General features: G+C 48.6%; 1 protein-coding gene across 1 annotated transcript; it reads left to right on the forward strand.

Annotated features, from left to right (window-relative positions):
• The first annotated feature begins 5,904 nt into the window (after positions 1-5,904).
• Positions 5,905-17,700, forward strand: UNC119B (unc-119 lipid binding chaperone B). The gene is made up of 5 exons (XM_045458201.1): positions 5,905-6,196; positions 8,638-8,751; positions 11,319-11,430; positions 11,556-11,728; positions 13,892-17,700. The coding sequence occupies exons 1-5, from the start codon at positions 5,953-5,955 to the stop codon at positions 14,002-14,004; spliced, it is 756 nt and encodes a 251-aa protein (XP_045314157.1). The 5' UTR covers positions 5,905-5,952; the 3' UTR covers positions 14,005-17,700.
• The last annotated feature ends 1,722 nt before the right edge of the window (positions 17,701-19,422 follow it).

A 19,422-nucleotide genomic window follows, 5' to 3' on the forward strand; every position in this document is an offset into this window, starting at 1 on the left:
CTGTTGAGATTGAGTTTGAACTTGATTGCGAAGAGGTGAAGTGATTGGGTGGGAAAAGGGAGACATGGGGGCTCACTTAGCTGCAAAGGGCTCTCCTGGGACAAGACCAGCGGCTTTTGTCCATTTTAGCCTCGTGTCTCTTGCTTTTGTTTTCGCCGGGATGTTTGGTTAAGAGAATGAAGTTCTGTAAAACTGCCTGGCCATTTCAGCCAGCAGTGCATTCAAGGAAAAATAAACAGTTGTTTTGTTTTGTTTCCACTTTCACTGGAATGCCAGGCCATGACTCGACTCTCCCTCCCAATGCACATCTTTCCCTCAGCTTCCATGACAGCCTGTGGACAGACCGAGCCCTCGGACGATTTTCTCTGCTTTCTCCTTTTCAGGTGTGTTGTCAGTGTTGAGTATACATTGGGAAGGATGTATATGCAGAAAGAGCAGGAAGGATTTTTTTCCCCTGTAATGAATCTACCTTGTTCACAGCTGAGGAGCATGAAACTCAAAAAACTTAATTTACCCCAGGCTAGTCAGTAAACAGTGAAGCCAGGGTTCAAATTCAGTCTATCTGCCTGCAAAGCCCCTGTTCTCTCTAAGCTATAAGGATAATTGTAGATATCCCTTAATGGAGCCCTTGAAATGGATGAGGCACAATGCCAAGCACTTTTACAGAAGTTATTTCTGTTTAATCTTCAACAAAACAGTTGGTATTAGCCTTACATAGGTGAAGTGACTTGCCCAAAGCCATAGAGCCAGCCTAGATGGAGCTAGGACTTTACACCAGGATTCTGGCTCATCATTACTCTCTATTACTCTGATTACCTTTCCTTTCCCCACCATGCTATGTGACTGGCTCCAGACTCCAGAACCTACCTGCTGTATTTCTCCAGCAAGAATGGAGGCTGCTGGTACCAGGAGAGTTTGGCCTACTTCCCTCAGTTATCCCTTAAAGGGCAGAATTCATTGCTCAGCTCCAAGAATGAGGCCAGTGTTGATGGCGTCTGTTCTCAGGGCCCAAATAAACCAGGAGGCCCACAGAGCCTCTTTCTTAGCTCGAGCCCACCCATAACTGGAGTTCTTTACTAATTCAGACCTAGCTGTTACTATTTCAAGTAGCTTTCCGCGAGCTGCCAAATGGGGGAAGAGACCTGAAGAAGCCTTGCTCTAGGGAGTTGCAGGGAGGAAAACTGACAGAAGATCTTGGGCCAAGTGCTGGGGGTTGGGTGAAACCGCTCCTTGGGTCCAGATCTTAATCTCGCGAAGGAAATCAGGCTCCCGGTTGGCTGGAGCCGGTGTGTCGGACCTTTCTCCATACTTAGTACCCCACCCCCCCTCCATCCCGTATAGAGGAAGAGAGAGGAGTTTTCTCCACATTTACTGGAAAGCTCGTTGCTATTAGCAGTGGTGAGGGGTCAAGGCAGAGAGGACGTGGAGCAGGGAGGTTCTGCAGTGGGATTGCCTCTGTTCTCTGACAGCCTGAGGTGGTAGGCACCTCACTGCAGGACTCTGGCCCTAGAGTCTTAGTTTTGTTTGTTGCCACCCACTTATATGTTAGTAAAAAATAACCCCACTTGCTCTTTTGGCTTGGCCTTGTGCTAAGACTTGCTGTCCTGGGTCTCCTTGCCGCTGCCACTGGAATCCATGTGTGGCTTCCTCAAGCCTGGTCCCCAGCTCATTTCCCCTCAGCTCTCTTCAGTCACCATGCTCTCCCGTCCAGCTCCACCTCTTCTCCCCATCTGGTGTGCCTGCCCTCTGCTGAGGGGTCCTGGAGAAAGGCCGCTGAAATATATTGGCATCGTGACCACTCACGATTCACGCTCCCTGGTACCAGCATCGTGCTTTCGTTGCTGGTTTTGATCTCTTCACTACATCCAGGGAAGATGTGTGACTAGCTTGACTTATAAAGGAGGAAACAAAGGCTCAGAGGGGATAGATGACCTGCCCGAAGTCACATAGCTGGTAAGTGACAGAGTGAGGAGTGGGACTAACCACACACTCATGCTCTTAATGCCATGATGTGCTGTTCTTTAAAAAACAAAACAAAACAAAAAACAATTAAATGAAGGTAACTGATGATGCTGGGTGATGGTTAAATGGAGGTTTATTATATCATTCCTTTTCTGAAAAAGAAAGTAACTCTTTTAAGATGTAGTGATACAGGAAATACATGAGCATTTTTTTAATTTAAAGTTATATGGATGCAAAATCTGAAAACTTCTCATTCTCATACCTACTCATCTAATCCCTAGAGGAGAATATAGGTGATGGTCTGGTGGATACCTTTCCTTTTATACGTATTTTATATGTACATATATTTATATGTATACGCATATATACATATACACATATTGATACAGAATTTTTTTTTAATGTTTATTTTTGAGACAGAGAGAGACAGTATGAGCGGGGAGGGGCAGAGAGAGAGGGAGACACAGGATCCGAAGCAGGCTCCAGGCTCAAACCGTCTGTGCACAGAGCCCGATGTGGGGCTCGAACTCACAAGCGGTGAGATTCTGACTTGAGTGGAAGTCAGACGGTTAACTGATTGAGCCACCCAGGTGCCCCTACACTGATTCATTCTGCACATGTGCACATGTTTCTTCAGAATCCATTAGGGAATTATTGGGTCAAACATTATATGCATTTAAAAATTTGGAAGTACTGCCCTCCACAAGGCTCCATGAGTTTTCACTCACCAAGCTTGTGCTGTATGACTTGGGAATATGCGAGAAATCCCTTTTGGAAACAGGTGGGATATAAATATAAATTCTTGCTTTGTAAAAACAGCCCTCAGCCAGGGAGATGGTGACTTGGCTACTAGGGAAGTTACCAGTTCTCAGTCCCAGACCACAAGGCATGCCTGCAGTCCCAGCTTTGACCCGCCAATTCGATGCATGCCACCTTTAGGAGGGAGTAGGAAGGAGGACTGAAGTTCCCAGTCTTTGCAGAAAAAGCCCTCTGATGTCTTGCTTACCTTGGTTACACCAGCACCAGGCCCCACCTGCCTGGCCTGGTTTGAGTCAGACTGCCTGGCTACCCTGGGACTGCCCTGGAAAATAGCCACTGTCACACCTCTTACAGCAAGGAAAACAACCAGGAGAGGGACTTGCAGAGCTCAGAGCTGGAGTGAAAGAGTCTGGCCTGTCCATGCTGGCCTTCCCGCATCTAGCCCAGGGAAACCTTGGGTTAAAACTTGCTAATCCGGTAGCTCTGTGTTGTCCTCTTTTCTCCAAACATGGTGTTAGTTTATGTACTTTTCAAAAAACACTTTTTAAAAAAGCCTTTTGATACACCTTAGAAAGATTGGTGAAGAGAAGTAGCGACAGATTGGAGTTTATAGCCCTTATTCTTCCTACTCCTTCCATGTATGTGTGTGTGTGTGTGTGTGTGTGTATGAACAAAGGTTCATAGGTAGTGACCCGAGAGAGTATAGGCCCCAGCTCCAGCTCCCTATGTAGGAGTTTTTATTTAATTTTCTTTTGAACAGGAAAAAGTGATCACATGTGAAGTTGCTTTTAAATTTTAAGAGAAGATAAGGCAACTTTGGTTTAACGTTTTCCTTCCGGGCAAAGATCCTGAGATGTATATGTTTTAAATATATAAGCAACCCATGATCGTATGCTGGTGACAAAATAGTGCATAAGTAGCTCTCATGTCAAAAGTGACTATATTCTCTTTTTAGTTCGTTCCTCCTAATACTGTCTCCTCCCCCAAGGGAACTACGCTTAACACTTTAGTGTATCTCAAGATCTCTTCCTTTGCAGTTACAAATGCAGATCCATATATTCATGTCCTTTTTATTTTATTTATTTTTACTTTCTTTTTTTTAAGTTTATTATTTTGGGAGAGAGAGCATGAGCATGCAAGCGCCAGGGGGTGAAGGACAGAGAAGCCCAAGTAGGCTCTGTGATATCAGCACAGAACCTGTGAAGGGGCTGGAACCCATGAACTGTGAGATCATGATCTGAGCTAAAATCAAGAGTCCATGCTTAACCAATTGAGCCAGCCAGGTGTGCCCCCCGCCCTTTTGTTTTTCATGTCCTTTTTATTTTAAACAAATGGGATTCTGTGCCTTGTCCCCCCTGTCTCCTCCTACCCCCGATATGTCTTTAAGCTCTCTCTATACTGGTACATATAGATGGATCTCATTCTTTTTTTTTTTTTTTTAACGTTTATTTTTGAGAGAGAGCACACATGCGTGAGCACACTTGAGCAAGTCTATGTGCTGACAACAGAGAGCCTGATGTGGGGGCTGGAACTCACAAACCGTGAGATCATGACCTGAGCTGAAATCAAGAGTCAGATGCTTAACAGACCAGCCACCCAGGGGCCTGGGATCTCATTCTTTTTAACAGCTGCGTGACTTGAATGGATGCAACTGTAATTTATTGTAATTTTTCAATGTTGCAAATGGTCCTGTGGTAAACATCTTTGCACTAAACAACTCTGTGCGTAAAAGGGGTAATACATTTGTTACCATCCCTAGAAAGAGAAAAGTGGGGGATCCAGGTAACTATTCTTGAGAACTCTGAGAACAAAGGTTCAGTGAGCAAGTGAGTGGGAAATGGCTGCATTCTGAGCCTCCCTCCTGGTGATTCACAATTAAGTAGCATATTAAAAGTTCTGGAAATTCTTCAGTAACCACTCACTGCTGAGTGGTTTTAAAAGAGTTGTTTGCAAAGGGAAGGACTTTAATTCTTTGTGCACATCTATTACAATTTTCCTGAACGGTTTGGTAAATGCCACCGTGGTAATCTCTCAAAGACAGGACAGTTTTTAGATAGGAACTTGGCCACATACTGTTCCACCAGGCTGGGCAGCTGGGGTGTAGTAAGGTTTGGATTTTGTCCAGGAACGAGGCTAGGTCTGTCAGCCCCTCCCAAGCCCCTTACATAAGGTGAGAAGGACACAGCAAAGCCTGGCATAAATTAAGTATTGAGGCAGACCATGGGGAGAAAGGTGGAGTTTCACTCTGGCCTAAGTCTGGGTAAGATGTGATACCACACTTAGCAGACACACTACATCAGTTGTAGGCCCAGGCCTCCGACACAGAAGACTGTTGATCCAGAATCCCTAGAGAAGGAGCCAACCTGGGGTGTGAGAGGATGGCCTCAACCCACCCTTCACCCACTCAACCCCCTGGCCCACCTCTTCCAATTGGTGAAGTCATGGTTAACTTCCAGGGCTCAGTGCAGATGTTGCCTCTGTGAAGCCTCTTCCCGATTGGCCAGACCACTCCTGTGTGTTCTGGTAGCATCTTTGCTCTACCTCTTTTTAGAGCAGTTGGCCATCTGGCTCCTCTTTGAGTTCATTCATACTTACTGGGTTGGTCAAGAGGAAGGGCCACATAATGAATTATGTATTTCACAGTCTGTCCCAGCAAAGGGGAAGCTCCTTCATAGTGGAGCATTCCTTCACTCACTCACTCATTATTGAGCACCTACTGTGTCAGGCATTAGCTGGACTGCCAGAATACAATAGTGAATAAGGTGGACCCAATCCCAGTCCTCATTCACATTCTTACATTCCCTGTAGTCTAGCACAAGGTCGAGCCCAAAGCCTGGCACAGTAGGATTTAGAAATTGTAATCTGGAAAGGTGCTTTTGCAAGGCAAGCACTTTTAACTTCTGTGCTACAGATTAAAAAACTCTCAAGATGCCTTGTCTACAGTTTATATGACAGAAAGTCATTTGACCGTATGAAATATTTTAAAGACACTTGAGGTGAGGTGACTTTGGGGACCTGATGGAGAGTCTGGGGGGTTGGCACCCCAGCCACCCTTGTGGCTTACCACCTGGCTGGGCCCAAGCAGGCGAGACGGCAGCCGGCCGCTGACCCGCAGGCCCCGCCCCCGCCCCCGCCCCCGCCCCACTCCTCCCCCGGTGCCACCCCGGGCCCCGCCCCCGCTCTCCATAGTTACGGCGCTGCGGAGGCGGCGGCCATCTTGGCGGCGGAGAGATGAGCGGGTCGAACCCGAAGGCTGCGGCCGCGGGGTCAGCGGCTGGGCCGGGGGCGCTGGTGGCCGGCAAAGAGGAGAAGAAGAAGGCAGGCGGCGGTGTCCTGAACCGACTCAAGGCGCGGCGGCAGGCGCCCCCCCACGCGACAGAGGACGGCATCGGGGCGGCGGTCACGGAGCAGGAGCTGCTGGCTCTGGATACCATCCGGCCCGAGCACGTCCTGCGCCTCAGCCGGGTCACCGAGAGTGAGTGCCCGCTCGGCCGCGCCCTGCCCTCGCGCTGGGCCCCGGGCCCCTTGTCGCCTTCAGCGGAGCCGGCCGCTCGCCGCCTGACCGGCCCGGGGGTCCACCCTGTGGCCCCCTCGGTCGGCCAGGCCGCGCCGCCGGCCACTCCGCCGGGCGAGCTCTGCGCCTCCCACCCTCAACTAGCCTAGGTTGGGAAGGGGTTCTCTTTGAGCTTGACTGCGTTCCCCTGCGTCCAGCCACGCCAGGCTTCTCCTGGGCCGGCCGCAGCTGGGCCTCCAGGCCGGCCGTTCTCCTCCTCAGCTGGATCTGTGTGGGTAGGGAGCCCCCCCTTAAGCTTAACTGGATCCTCTTGACCCTGGTAAGTGGGACTGCTGCCCCCTCATCGTGGAAGACCCACAGGTATCAGTGAAGTTCCTGCCGAGCCAGGCTCCCTCAGCCTGCCCACTTCCAGCTTCTGCAGCGTCTGCCTGCCCAGACCCCTACCTTCTTCCTTCGCCTTTCTGTACCCTGCCCCTGACAGCCCCCCTCTCCAGCCTGGCTTGACCGCCCTACCTCTTTTGGTCCCAAGCCTTGTCCCTTTGTGTGCAGGGGCGTTCTTCCTTCCTCAAACAGTGGCATTTCGTGCAGATTTTAAACAGCCACATTAAAAAGTATGTTGATAAAGTTTCAGTTTATGTACACGATCCAAAATGTGATTCCTGCTCTTGACACGTGTTCTAGTGAATTGAGAATGTGTCGTGCAACTATTCTACTACACCTTTTCATGGATGTAGGTACGGGTGGGAAGAAACATATTGCCCACCCCCCTGTCCTGGTTCTCCTTCCTTTCTCTGTTCTCTTCCAAGCGGAGCCCTGACCTGATGCCCTTTGTCTTGCTATTTCTTCCCCAGAGTTTGCAGTCACCTTGTTAGACCCTGCTGCCCTCCACACTTCTAACCCTGCAGCACCCGCACTCCCGCCACGGACCTAAGGCTGCCACAGTGTCCTCTGCTGAACGGCTTTAGCTGTCAGCCTGGGGCCGCTCGGGTGTACTCAGGGAGCTGGTGGCAGCTCCAGTGATGTGGGGATGGGAGTTCAGGCGGTGGGCCTTGGTCCAGCCAGTAGGAAAAGGAATTCCCATCTCTTAAGAGGTTTAACCTGATTCTGGATATTTCCATGTCCCCATTTGCCATCACTGTTTGGGTCGGGCCTGTCCGTTGCATGCCTGAGTATATCTTTAGTAGGTCTTGCTTTTCAGTTCTGACCTAGTTTTCATTCGGGGCCCTGAATGTATAGAAGTGCTCATCACCTGAGCCTTCTAACCTCCTACTTTCTCCTCATACCAAGGGGGAATCAGGCCGTTGTAATGCCTGGCCCTAAGCAGTGTTCTTGGTGGGCAGAGGTCCTGTGTAGGAGCTTGGGATTGGTGCTGTGGCTCAAATTCATGTCAGCAGCCTACTGGAGAAAGCCACAGGTCAGAGCTTGGTGACCTCTGGATTTTGTTAGCCTGTTCCGTTCAGTTGTGTATGGAGTACCCTCTAAAGGTGCAGAACCTTCCTCAGTCTTTTTCAGATTTAGGAAGTAATCAGGAGCTCTTCAGTTTGCCATCATGCGGTCAGGAGTCATCGTAGAAAGAAATCAGCAAAGTTTTCTCTGATCAGTACTGTATTGACCAGCTGCTCAGGTTGTCAGAGGTTCCACGTTACTTTGGCCCAGTACCCTCACCAGCCAGTCTGTCCTGTCACCTGTGTAGATGTGGCCCACTGCCTGATTTGGTACAGCCCACAAGCTGAGAATGGTTTTTACAGTTTTAAATAGTTCGGCGGGGGAGGGGGAGAAATCTTGCCCCGCATGGTTCCCTGCAATTCGTATTTCAGTATCTGTAAATACTTTTATTGGACTACAGCTATGCTCATTCATTTGTGTGTTGTCTGTGGCTGCTTTAGCGCTACAGTGACAAGAGTTGAGTGGTTGTGATAGAGACAGTGTGGCCCCAGAGTCTAAATTATTTATGATCTGGCCCTTTGCAGAAAAAGTTTGCTGCTCTCTGCTTTGTGATACTAATGGCTGGCAAACAAGTACTATATTAGGCATTAGATTAGCATGAATGTTTTTAAATGGATTTCTAAAAAAAAAAAAAAAAAAAAAAAAAAAAAATTCTGTCCTGTTGTGATATTCAAGGGGTTTCCAAAGGAATCCCCTTATACTATCCCTGTTTCTTAAAGTGTTACGATAATCTTTCATGCAAACCAAATCCATGCTCTTTTTTTCTTTCTTTGATCCCCTTATTCTCTTCCTGCAACATTTGCTTTTAACCGTAAGGGGAAATTTTTGAGTGTATTTTAAGTGAGTTGTGTAAGAAAAAAACCTGAGTTTGCTTCAAAACTTGAGGAAGCAATGAATGGTAGTTTTGGATGATTATTTAACAGCATTGGTGTCTCTCTCTCTGTCTCTCATTTCAGATTATTTATGTAAACCTGAAGATAACATCTACAGTATTGATTTCACCCGCTTCAAAATTCGAGATTTGGAGACAGGGACGGTGCTTTTTGAGATTGCCAAACCTTGTGTTTCAGGTAGGCCTCAGTACTGTAGCAGTCACTTCAAAAGGTCCTTGAGGCTCGAATGTGTGTGTACCATTGCATCCTGTGGCATGGACTCCAGCGTGTCCACTTCCTTGCCTCCTCCTGAAGCTTGGGCTGCCAGGTGCTCTGGTTTGCAGCTGCGCTAAGAGGCTGATGTTTGCCGAGCATCTGCTCTTTGCTGGGCGCTGTGTCCCACATGTTTCTGTTTACATCAGGTCATGTGATCCTTACGTCTCTGTGAGGAGCTATTACTCCCATTTTCCAGATAAGGAAACTGAGTCTCAGAATTTCCAAGTGACTTTCCCACGGTCCTGTGCTCATTCCTCTTACCATGTTGCCTCTGTTTAGGAAAGGAAGCCTTGGAATTAAAAGTACAATGAAGAAAGCTCACCTGAGCCGTGTGTCCTGGGGACACTGGAAGGGTCATGCTGGGGGTCCCATTCCAGGCTCACCTGTCTTCTCGCTCGCTTTCCTTTCAACAGTGCCTTCTATTTTCTTGTAAGTCCTAGTTTGGATGTTAATCTCCACCATTTTCTGGAGGAACAGAAAGCCCAGACCTATGAACTCATCTACTTGGGATTCCTTAAATTAGCCTTGAATAGATGCTTCCTGTGTTGTAGTGCACGCAGCTGCAGGGTGGTTCCTCTCTGGCTAGCCAGACCACATCAAAGTCTTTGGAGCTCATCACTGGAGACGGAGCACCCCCTGGAGTTAGTTACTGGAACACCAGCACAGATGACTGCAGTATCCTCTGAATCAAGAATTCTTTTTGCAAAACTCTTCTCATATGATTTGCTACTCAGAAAGAGCCTGTAAATTTGGTAAGGCAGGTGTTAGTAGCCCAGACAGGTCGAAGGGCTTTCCTGAGAAGGTCTCGGCTCAGGTTCATTGCACAGGCAAGGCTAGAGCCCTGGTCTTCTCACCCCACCTGGCATCCTTCATGCTCTCATAATCTAGTGCTGACCAAGGCACCTGAAGGCTCCAGCTTGTGGATACTTAGCTGGTATTGGGAGGATCAGGGCCAGGCAGCCTCCTGGGTCTGTGGTATTCACGTCCCTACGCGAAATGTCCCAGTACTTTGGATGTTTCAAGGACCCCATGGCCATTTCAGATGTGTGGACTTGGACTAGGCTGGGCCCAGAGTAGTCATTTCAGTACAAAACTGAACTGTCTCAAACAGGGAGGCTACAGAACTTGTAAAGACACCTTGATTTTTGGGGCGCCTGGGTGGCTCAGTCGGTTGAGCGTCCAACTTCGGCTCAGGTCATGATCTCACGGTCCGTGAGTTCGAGCCCCGCGTCGGGCTCTGTGCTGACAGCTCAAAGCCTGGAGCCTGTTTCACATTCTGTGTCTCCCTCTCTCTCTCTCTGATCCTCCCCTGTTCATGCTCTGTCTCTCTCTGTCTCAAAAATAAATAAATGTTAAGAAAAAAAAAATTTATATAAAAAAAAAGACACCTTGATTTTCAACTTCTCCAGTCTTTACCTGTAAGGATCTTGATTCACTTAGAATATGCTCACACTGAATCAGTACCCTCCTACTACACTTGTTCTGATGAGTTTGAATCCCTGAGATTTGGTCTGATTCTCTCTGAATCACATTGTTGGAGCGAGGGCTCTAGAGTCTCTGGCTCTGAACGCCTGCTCCGTCTGGTTCCCCATTTGCTCTTGGGCTTGTGATAGGCAGAGGGATGTTTGGGGTTAAAAAAGACAGAAGTTGCACCCACATTCAGCCAATACCTGGAGAAAATTTTTTTGTGGGATACTGGATGGCTACTAGTGGGAACTATCTCCTTGTTCACATTAAAATGGTTCTGTGATTCATTTTACAAAACTTCCATTTCCTGGGCTCAGGAATGGACTAGACTCACCCTCAGTCAGGTCCAGCATGTTGGCTCATTGCTTACCTACCTCACTGTTTCCCAGGTTGTCAGTGTCTGATTTGGCATGGCCTAGGATAGGCGTTACAGTACCCCAAGGCTGTAGGCCCGTGTCTTCCTTTAAATGACAAGATTATGTCTTGGAGCTTGTCTTTGCTGCCTGTCAGAAGGTTTTGTGTTCTCTGAACTCGCCTTTTGCCTATTTTCAACCTTCGTAGGCACGTTCTTTTGGTTAGCAGCTAGCACTGCGATCTGATAACTATGTATAATATAGACCATGCCAGGGACCTAGTACCCAGCCTGTGTTTCAAGCTTCACTCTTAGGATACGGCCCAAGCTACTCAACTACATAAAAGGTAAATAGCTTAATGTTTATAAGAACAAGCTTCAAGTCAGATGGACCTGGGTTCAAATCCCTGTTCCCTCCGTGTGCTGTTTGGGGAAATTTGAACTTGCTGCTTAACCACTCTGGGCTTCTCCATCCTTATCTATAAGATGGAGATAATGATGACTCTCCACAGGGTTGGGAGGATTCTGTGAAATGATCAGCGCAGGGCCTGCTATGTAGCAAGTGCCCAGTAAATATCAGCCATCCTGCCGTTGGTGTTAGTGCTGTTAATTGATTGTGTTGTTTGGTGGCGCTGAGACAGTATGCTCAGGATTCCTTGTGCTCTTTCAGACCAAGAGGAGGAGGAGGAGGAGGAAGGTGGAGATGTGGATATCAGCGCGGGACGTTTTGTCCGCTATCAGTTCACACCGGCATTTCTCCGCCTCCGCACAGTCGGGGCTACGTGAGTACCAGTATTTCTGGAGGGAGAACACTCGTTTGTCCACAAAGAATGTTCTCGGTTGGGTTCTGGGTTGGCTTTAAAGAAGGGAGGAGGCAAAGTAGGGCTCACAGAGATTTATTTTGCAGAGTGGAGTTCACAGTGGGAGACAAACCTGTGTCAAACTTCCGGATGATCGAGCGGCACTATTTCCGGGAACGCTTGCTGAAAAACTTTGACTTTGATTTCGGCTTCTGCATCCCCAGCAGTAGAAACACTTGTGAACATATCTATGAGTTTCCCCAGCTTTCTGAGGATGTCAGTATGTATCCCCTGACTTCTTACCCATCCTAAATTCTTAGGACTAGAAGGAACAAACTTTGGAGTCTATCTGGTCCAACACCCTCATCTGGCAGAGGAGGGAGGTAGTGACATGATGCCTCTCCGGGCATTTGACCTCAGGCTTCTCATTTCCTAGTGCTCCTGTCTAGGGTTTCAAATTCTGCCTGTATGGGAGCATCAGAGGTTTTAATAATGCAGGTCATCTGCTTTGGGTGTCTGCTGCAGGGAAAGGGGGTGACTGAGGAAGAGGAAGAGAGGGCCATGATGATTTCTGGGACTAGGGTTAGCCGGAGCGCCTCTCCGAGCCTCCGTTAGGCTTGCTTTTCCACTGTGTGCTAGTCATTGGCTTCTGCTCGGCGCTCCTTCTTTGCCCTCCCCTTTCTCCTTAGAGGGAGAAGCTAAGCTGGGGACTCAATAGAATCAGAGGTCTGGGGGACTCGTCTTTCCCATTCCCTGCAAGTAGAGGTTGCGTAGATAAACTGTCAGAATAGAGCCACACGAAATAGGGAGCTCTTATAGGGTTTGGAACAGAAGGAATGGCCGGATGGAAGTCACGTGTTAGGAAGAGTAATCCTGTGGTCCTGTGGAAGAAAAGCTGGGGAGGCACCAGAGGGAGGAGCCGAGGCAGGGGAAGAGGTGGACAGGGGAAGAGCAGGCTTTATCAGTTCCCATGACTCTGGTGGAGCTCTCTCAGGCTGGCATTATCTGTTAGTAACCAGGGAAAATGGCTCCAGAACATTGAGAATATGAGCGGGAGCCTGTGAATAGTGTGGGGGTTTGGCTGAGTTGTAGGGAAGGATCTGCATATACTGACTGGTTTTCTCAGAATCCCATGTCCTTAAAATTGTTGTATTCTGAAAGCCAGAATGTTCTTCACTCACATGGCAGTGCTGCTTTTAGGTAAAATGAGGATTGCTGCCTGGGGTGAGCTGTTTATGACAGCATCTGGTCCTGGTTTTAAACCCGCTCCCCAAGCTGTGCCAGGATATGTAGATACTTGCAAGGAAAGATTATGTATAGTAGTACAAGTTTTTACCCAAGGTGGTAGAACTTTTCTTCTTGAGAACACATAAGCTAAAAGAGTGTGGAGGTCAATATTCTGGATATAAACCAAGTAACTTTGGCCTAGGTGGGTCCAAAGGACTTTCAACAGTCAGTTTCATCTTTTGAGACCTGTGGTAAACGAGCGTTTCCTCCAGAGGAACCAAAATAGCTTGTGATCGTTAACTCAGAACTGATCAGAGGTAGTGACTGTTAATTATCTTGACTTTCCAGAATGGTTAAAGAGGCCTGGGCAGCTGCCTGGACAAATGAGATTTAAATCTGGATTCCAAGACAAGCAGACCTTTTGCTGAATCTTTTGCGAGTTAATACCCTGAGCCATCCCCGGAAAAGGCTCCTTGCCCTTTGTCACCCCTCACTCATGTATACCTAGGATTCCTTTGGTTGTCAGGAGTGCCCATGGGAAGTGGGCACAGTGAGGCACAGCTTTTGGAATTTGGACCAGAATGTCTAGAGGTGGGGAACAGACCAGAAGTACTGAATAAACAATGTGCAGTAGTCCATGTTCGGCAAAGGGTAATCCTGTTTTCCTGGGGTTCCAAGTACGAGTCCAGGCTCGAGATGCTCAAGGAGTGCCATGTCAGAGAGAGGATTGCATCCTTGTATTGAAGTGGGTATCATGTTTAAGTTGGGGGCCTCTTTGGTTCTCTCCAGCTCTCTAAGCCTGGCCCCCTCTGTTCTGACCTCATTATTCTAACAGTATACGCACATGTTCTGGAGGGCTGGTCTATGAATTTTAGAGGGGGCACTAATTTTAATTTTTAAAGAGGTTTTTTTTTTTAATTTTTTTTTTTTTTTTTTTTAGAGAGAGAGTGGGGAAGGGGGAGAGAGTGGGGAAGGGGCAAAGATGGGGGGAACAGAGGATTCAAAATGGGCTTTGTGCTGACGTCAGAGAACCTGATACAGGGCTTGAACAGGGCTTGAACTCACAAACTGTGAGATCATGACCTGAGCTGAAGTCTGATGCTTATCAGCTGAGCCACCCAGGTGCCCTTAGAGGGGATACTAAGTTTTCCCCCACCAATTCTGTGGGGCAGACTCACACATAAGTCTTTGCTTTTTCCCTTTCTCTGACCTGCAGTTCGTCTGATGATTGAAAATCCCTATGAGACCCGTTCTGACAGCTTCTACTTTGTTGACAACAAGCTGATAATGCACAACAAGGCCGATTATGCCTATAATGGAGGCCAGTGACCGCTGTGGGAGTGGACGGGGAGGTGCTTTGCTGTGGCCCGAGGTCCTGGCACATGGAGGTGGTTGAACCTGCTGTTCGTCAACACACACCTGGAACCTGGTCCCAGGAAGCCAAGGCTGGGGTGGTGGTTTCCTGTGCTCCAAGAGAGGTGCCAAGCAGTGCTGTGTTTTCTTCCCCAGTACTTTTTCTTCACTTTTCCCCTACCCCTTAGGTTGCAGACGTATTATAGTAATGTGAAGGATTAGGGTAAGGCTACTGGAATCCAGAGAAAAAAGAAAATTTATTTTCACGTAGTCATAGCTGCCTGCTGGTTGTGCTGATGAGCCCGGGCCGCTACGGGCACAGCTGTGTCAGGGTAAGGAGGCTCTGGCCAGCCGGCTTGCCAGTCAGCGGCTTTTCCATAGGTTCCTGGGTGCTGTGAGAAGCTGAACGGTGGGTCTCTTCCAGGCAGCTCGCCCTCTCACTTGCAGTATTGCCGGTGGCACGGTCTGACCTCAGTTTGAGGGTAGTTCGAAAGCAACTGGAAAAAAAGGGGGTGTGTGTGGGTGCCAGAGTGGAGGCACCAGCGGCCGGCAGGGCTGCCAAACTGAAAAGTCCATGTTGTGGAGAGGCCTGCTTCTCTGTCTGACTTCCAGGATCCTCCGCCAGCCCTCCCGGGGATACGACAAGGTTTCAGCCTGGCAGTGCCTTCTGTTCCCGCTTTGGAGGAAAGACGAGCTTGCTCTGCGTGTCCTGCCTCCTGACTTTTGAGTATCTCCTGAAATAGAATGTGGCAGTGTTTGCTCTCGGAGCAGTAGGATCTCTTGAGGCCACATCAGGCCTCGTATTTTGTGTTTTTTGTTTCATTTTTTTATTTCTAGGCTTCTTTTGGAGAGGTTTTATAAGATGTCAGTGGTGTTCCCAGCATATGTGATGTGTGGTTAGACTTCTGATAGTATTAATCAGGTTCCTGGGGCTAATCTGGCTCGTGTTGGGACTGGATATAGTTACGGACCAACAGCTACTTAAAGGAAGGATTTGATTTTTCAACACAGGAGAGCCTGCAGGATTGGCTTTGATGGGGATTTGCGTCTGAAACTCTGTAGATTTCTTATTTAGGAGGATTTTCCTGTCTGCCTTTCTACTGAAGTAGTTTCTGGAACCATCCTGGCAGGTCAGACCTCTAATGCATATTCTGATCCTTCATACTGCTAGTTGGAGTTCTTTTGGTTGTTTGGAAAGGATGAACTAGCCTGAGGTGGCTCTCAAAGGGTGCTCTCAAAAAACCTTCCTTGCACATCCTTGTGGGTTATGTTTGTCCTCAGGCCCTTACTGGATAGACTCTTGCCACCTCAGCTCCGTATGGTTGTCTGACTGTGGGTGGCTTTAGCTGACCCTCTGATAAGATGGTTGCTGTGGCCAGGATTTTGCATCGATAGAAAGGTAGCAGTAGGAAGGGCCCAAGTATGTGGTGATAGTCATTGTGAAGCATCATAGTAACTGACGGAGAGCAGTCTCCCAAGATGCTTGGGACAAAAGCCATGCGGGGCCCAGGATGGAAGGGCCAGCGCTTTGCCACAGAAAGCCCCTGTGCATTCACTAACCAGTGTCTCTCCCTGTTTGGATTCTAGAGCGTGAGTGGCCTTGAACCTTGGCCTAGTAGTGCTCTGTGCCAGGCCAGAATCTGGGCTGTGCCAGGTGCTGGCAGCTTTCTCACTGAGAAAACCCTTACGTGTGTGTGTTGGCACTGGGTCCAACCGCTGAGGAGGGAAGAGACCAGGCACCCTGCAGATGGCTTACTCATCGCCAGGCCGGGTGAATCTTAGAACCGGAGTCCACTACAAATCTAGGTGCCTTATGTGTGGCTCTGTCCCACATGCTGCTGGGGAAAGCTGCATTGGCCTCCTTCCCTCCTCCTCTGTGGACAGACATCAGCACTGCTTCCTTACCTTCGGTTTCTCCTCTAGCATATTTGTGTGTGCATATTGAGCTTGAGAATCGCCCCTTCTCTATGTGACAGTGGCCTAATCAGGAGATTTTCTACTATTTGATATTCACTTAGTATCTAGGATGTGGTTTTTGGAGCTTCCAGAGCTCTGCTCAGTTGAGTATGTCTTGGAAACGTGTCCCAGGATAGATCATGTCTTGTGGACTCGTGGGCTGTCTCTTATATGCAGTGTTAGCCTTTGCCTGGAGGGCAGAGGAGGCAGGCATTCTGGCCTGAATAGTGCTGTATTCTCCTCCCCACTGGCTTGCCTTAGTCTCACTGGGGACGGTTTTGAGGCCATGTGCTCAGTCTGTGCCCACCAGGACAGGGATATGCCATCTTCTGCTCCAGAAGGTCTGTCTGGTATTCTGTACCTGGGAGTCTGGATTCGTATGTCTCTTTACTCAGGAAATCAGAGTTAACCACCCTGGGGTGTTAACCAGGGTGAGTTTCAAATTCAGGTTTTTGTCCTGAACTGGGGAGAGAATTGGAAGTCATGTTTTCTCTGAAAGTAGCTGAAGCAATCAGGAGTTGAATCAGGAGGCCATGTTATTAAGTTATCTGGACTGTTGATAGCACTTGTCTTGGGGTAATCATACCATTGGAGGGGGAGAACGACCTGCACGGGGAGACCCTGCCTTCTGTTCAGAGCTGGTATCTGAGCGGCAGCTCCCGGAGGAATACATTCCAGCAGACCGCCGGGCCCATCTGTTGCCACGGGGCCTGACGCCTGCACCTCTTCCTCTCCTGTCTTGCTCCTGTTCCGCTGCCTTGGAATCTCCAGGAAGAGTATCTCTCTTTTCCTGTGGAGCCTTTGGGCTAAGGTGCCCTTCTTGCTTCTCCAAAGAAGATCCCTGTTGATTTCATTCTGTCCTAAAGAGTACGCGGAAGAAATAACAACTTAAAGTAGCCGTGGCCTAACGTAGGCTTCCCCATCCTGGTATGTTGGCTCGGAGATCTCTTGCAGAGAAAGCAGTTTTCAGGGGCATGCAGACTCCCTGAAGACACCTACGGCCTTTGGGCCATCTGATTCTCAGAGAGGGCCAGTGATTCAGGGAAGCTGGGGCTAACTGTAGACCAGCGATTCTTGAAATGGCAGTGACGGGGAATCTTCAAGGGGAGTGCCTTCAAGGGGCATTCATTTCTGGAATGGATTTCATAGGCTATGTGGACTGGATGAATTAGGTGAGTCTTGCCTTAGTGTCCTGCCACCCCTGTAGACTCCCAGGGCACTCTTTTTTCTCTGTCAAGTCACTTTCTTTTGGTGGCTATTGTCACCACGATGTCAGTGAGGTTTGGGGACTGGAGACAGCCTGCCCCCAGAATCCCAGCATAGATTTCCTTGCCAGGGCATGGGGCAAGGGGTTCCTGTGCAGAGGTGCTGCCGTCCCCAGTGTGAGAGCCTGGTCGTCAAATCATCACTTACATTCCATGTTACAGAACATCTTCGCCACAAGAGGGGTCTGGTGGAGGCGGATTTACCCTTGTTTTACAAAGGATCATGTAAAGTCATTGAAGTTGTGAAAGTCTATTTTTTTTCCCCTGTAAATCTATTTTTCACAGAATATAAGAAACATCAATGACCTGATCTGTCCTTCCTCCTCTTTCCCCTTCACCCAAGATCCTCATTCCAGTTTGTATTGTCTTTGTGTCCAAAGTAAACTAGGTGACTTATTTGTATAAAATGTTATTTTGTCACAAGAGACAGTAATAAAAGATTTTCACAGTACACGCATCCTCTCTTGTGTCCTGAGTGGGCCCTTTGCATTGCTGGGGGGAGCAGGTGTGGGGTGGGAATGGGCTTTGAGTTTCTTTATGTGACCTTTCTGTAAATAATGAGTAGAGGTGGCTTCTAGGGTGAACAGGGAAAAGTGTTTGGCTTTAGATTTTATATTTTTGCTTTGTTTCACTGGGGGACTTAGGGAATTAAACATTTGTGTATTTTAAAGTTAGGCTTATTAAGGTGTACTTTAACTGCAGTAAAATTGACCTGGTTTAAGAGTACAGTTGGATGAGTACACAATCTTATTACCCCATCACAATCTGATATAGGGATTTTGCGTCACCCCAGAAAGTTCCCTCAGGTTCCTGGTGTTGGCAAAGGGCAGTTCCCTCCCTTCACCCAAACCTCCTGGAACCATTGTCTGGTTTCTGTCTCTACTGGGAAATTTGCCTACTTTTAATATAAAACAACATTCTTGTTTAAGGTGAAAATACAATTTTATTTATTTTTTTAAATTAAAAAATTTTTTCAATGTTTGCTTATTCTTAGAGCACAAACAGGGGAGGGGCAGAGAGAGGGAGACACAATCTGAAGCAGGCTCCAGACTCTGAGCTGCCAGCACAGAGCCTGACATGGGGATCGAACTCAGGAGCTGTGAGATCATGACCTGAGCTGAAGTCAGATGCTCAACCAGCTGAGCCACCCAGGAACCCTGAGGTGACAATACAATTGTAAAGTATGTCTGGTTTAGATGGTCTGTGGCACCCAAAGCAATTATCGGCCTCTGTTCACTCACTCATTTCCCCCTCTCCTGCTTTTTCCTGTCTTCTTTCACCCAGGGCTGGCGCTCAGGTGGGCCAATAGAAAGGTGAGGAAGGCCTCAGAGCATTTGCCAACCACAGTCATTCATCTGGCTTTAAAGTATTGTGGATTTAGAGGCTTTCTTTTAAATGAAAGGTAACATATTAAGGACTTTGCCACATCTTTTCATTGATCTCCGGGGATGCAGGGCAAGGCCTTGGTGGAAGGCACATTTTGACCTGCGGGTCAGTGCTGCGGACAGGTGCCTGGCTGAGTTACAGCGGGAGAAAGACAGGGATGGAGGGATGTGTAGGTGCTTCGGAGGGTGTGGAGGTCTGACACACTTGTGCTAAGGGAAGACCCTTGTCAGCAACTGGAATTGCCAGTTTCCTGGGGAGGGTGAAGGCGTCCTGGGGCGGATGCTAAGGACCAAATGCATGGCATCGGGAGCAGTGCCCCACACCTGCGAGTGAGATGGGAACTACAGACGAACAAGGGGGTATCATCCCCCGCCCCCCGCCCCCCACAGCTGCTGGGGGAAGGAGAACTCCCTCCCAGGCAACCTGATTCCCCGGGCCTGAATATTGAGCACCAGAGCAAGACGAGACCCTTGTGCTTCTTGGAGTTCACAGACCAGTGTGAGGACTGGAGAAGATGTCAGATGGTGGGTGCCATGAATAAGGAAAACAAACGCTGGGATGGAGAATGTGTGGTCAGGGCAGGCCTCAGTGAGTCAGGCCTGGATGGAGGGACGGAGTATTCCAGGCAGAGGAACAGGGCTTGCAAAGTCCCGGAGGCAGGAACAAGCCCTGCTGTTGCAGAAAAGCTGCTGCAGAAAAGCTGCCTTGTGCGGCCAGAGCAAAGACAGCGAGGGCCCGGTGGGCATGGTGGGCTTGGGGCGGGAGAAGTGGGCGGGGGGTGGCCATA

This window comes from Leopardus geoffroyi, chromosome D3 (assembly GCF_018350155.1).
Source record: "Leopardus geoffroyi isolate Oge1 chromosome D3, O.geoffroyi_Oge1_pat1.0, whole genome shotgun sequence".
In the NCBI taxonomy this organism is placed as follows: domain Eukaryota; kingdom Metazoa; phylum Chordata; class Mammalia; order Carnivora; family Felidae; genus Leopardus; species Leopardus geoffroyi.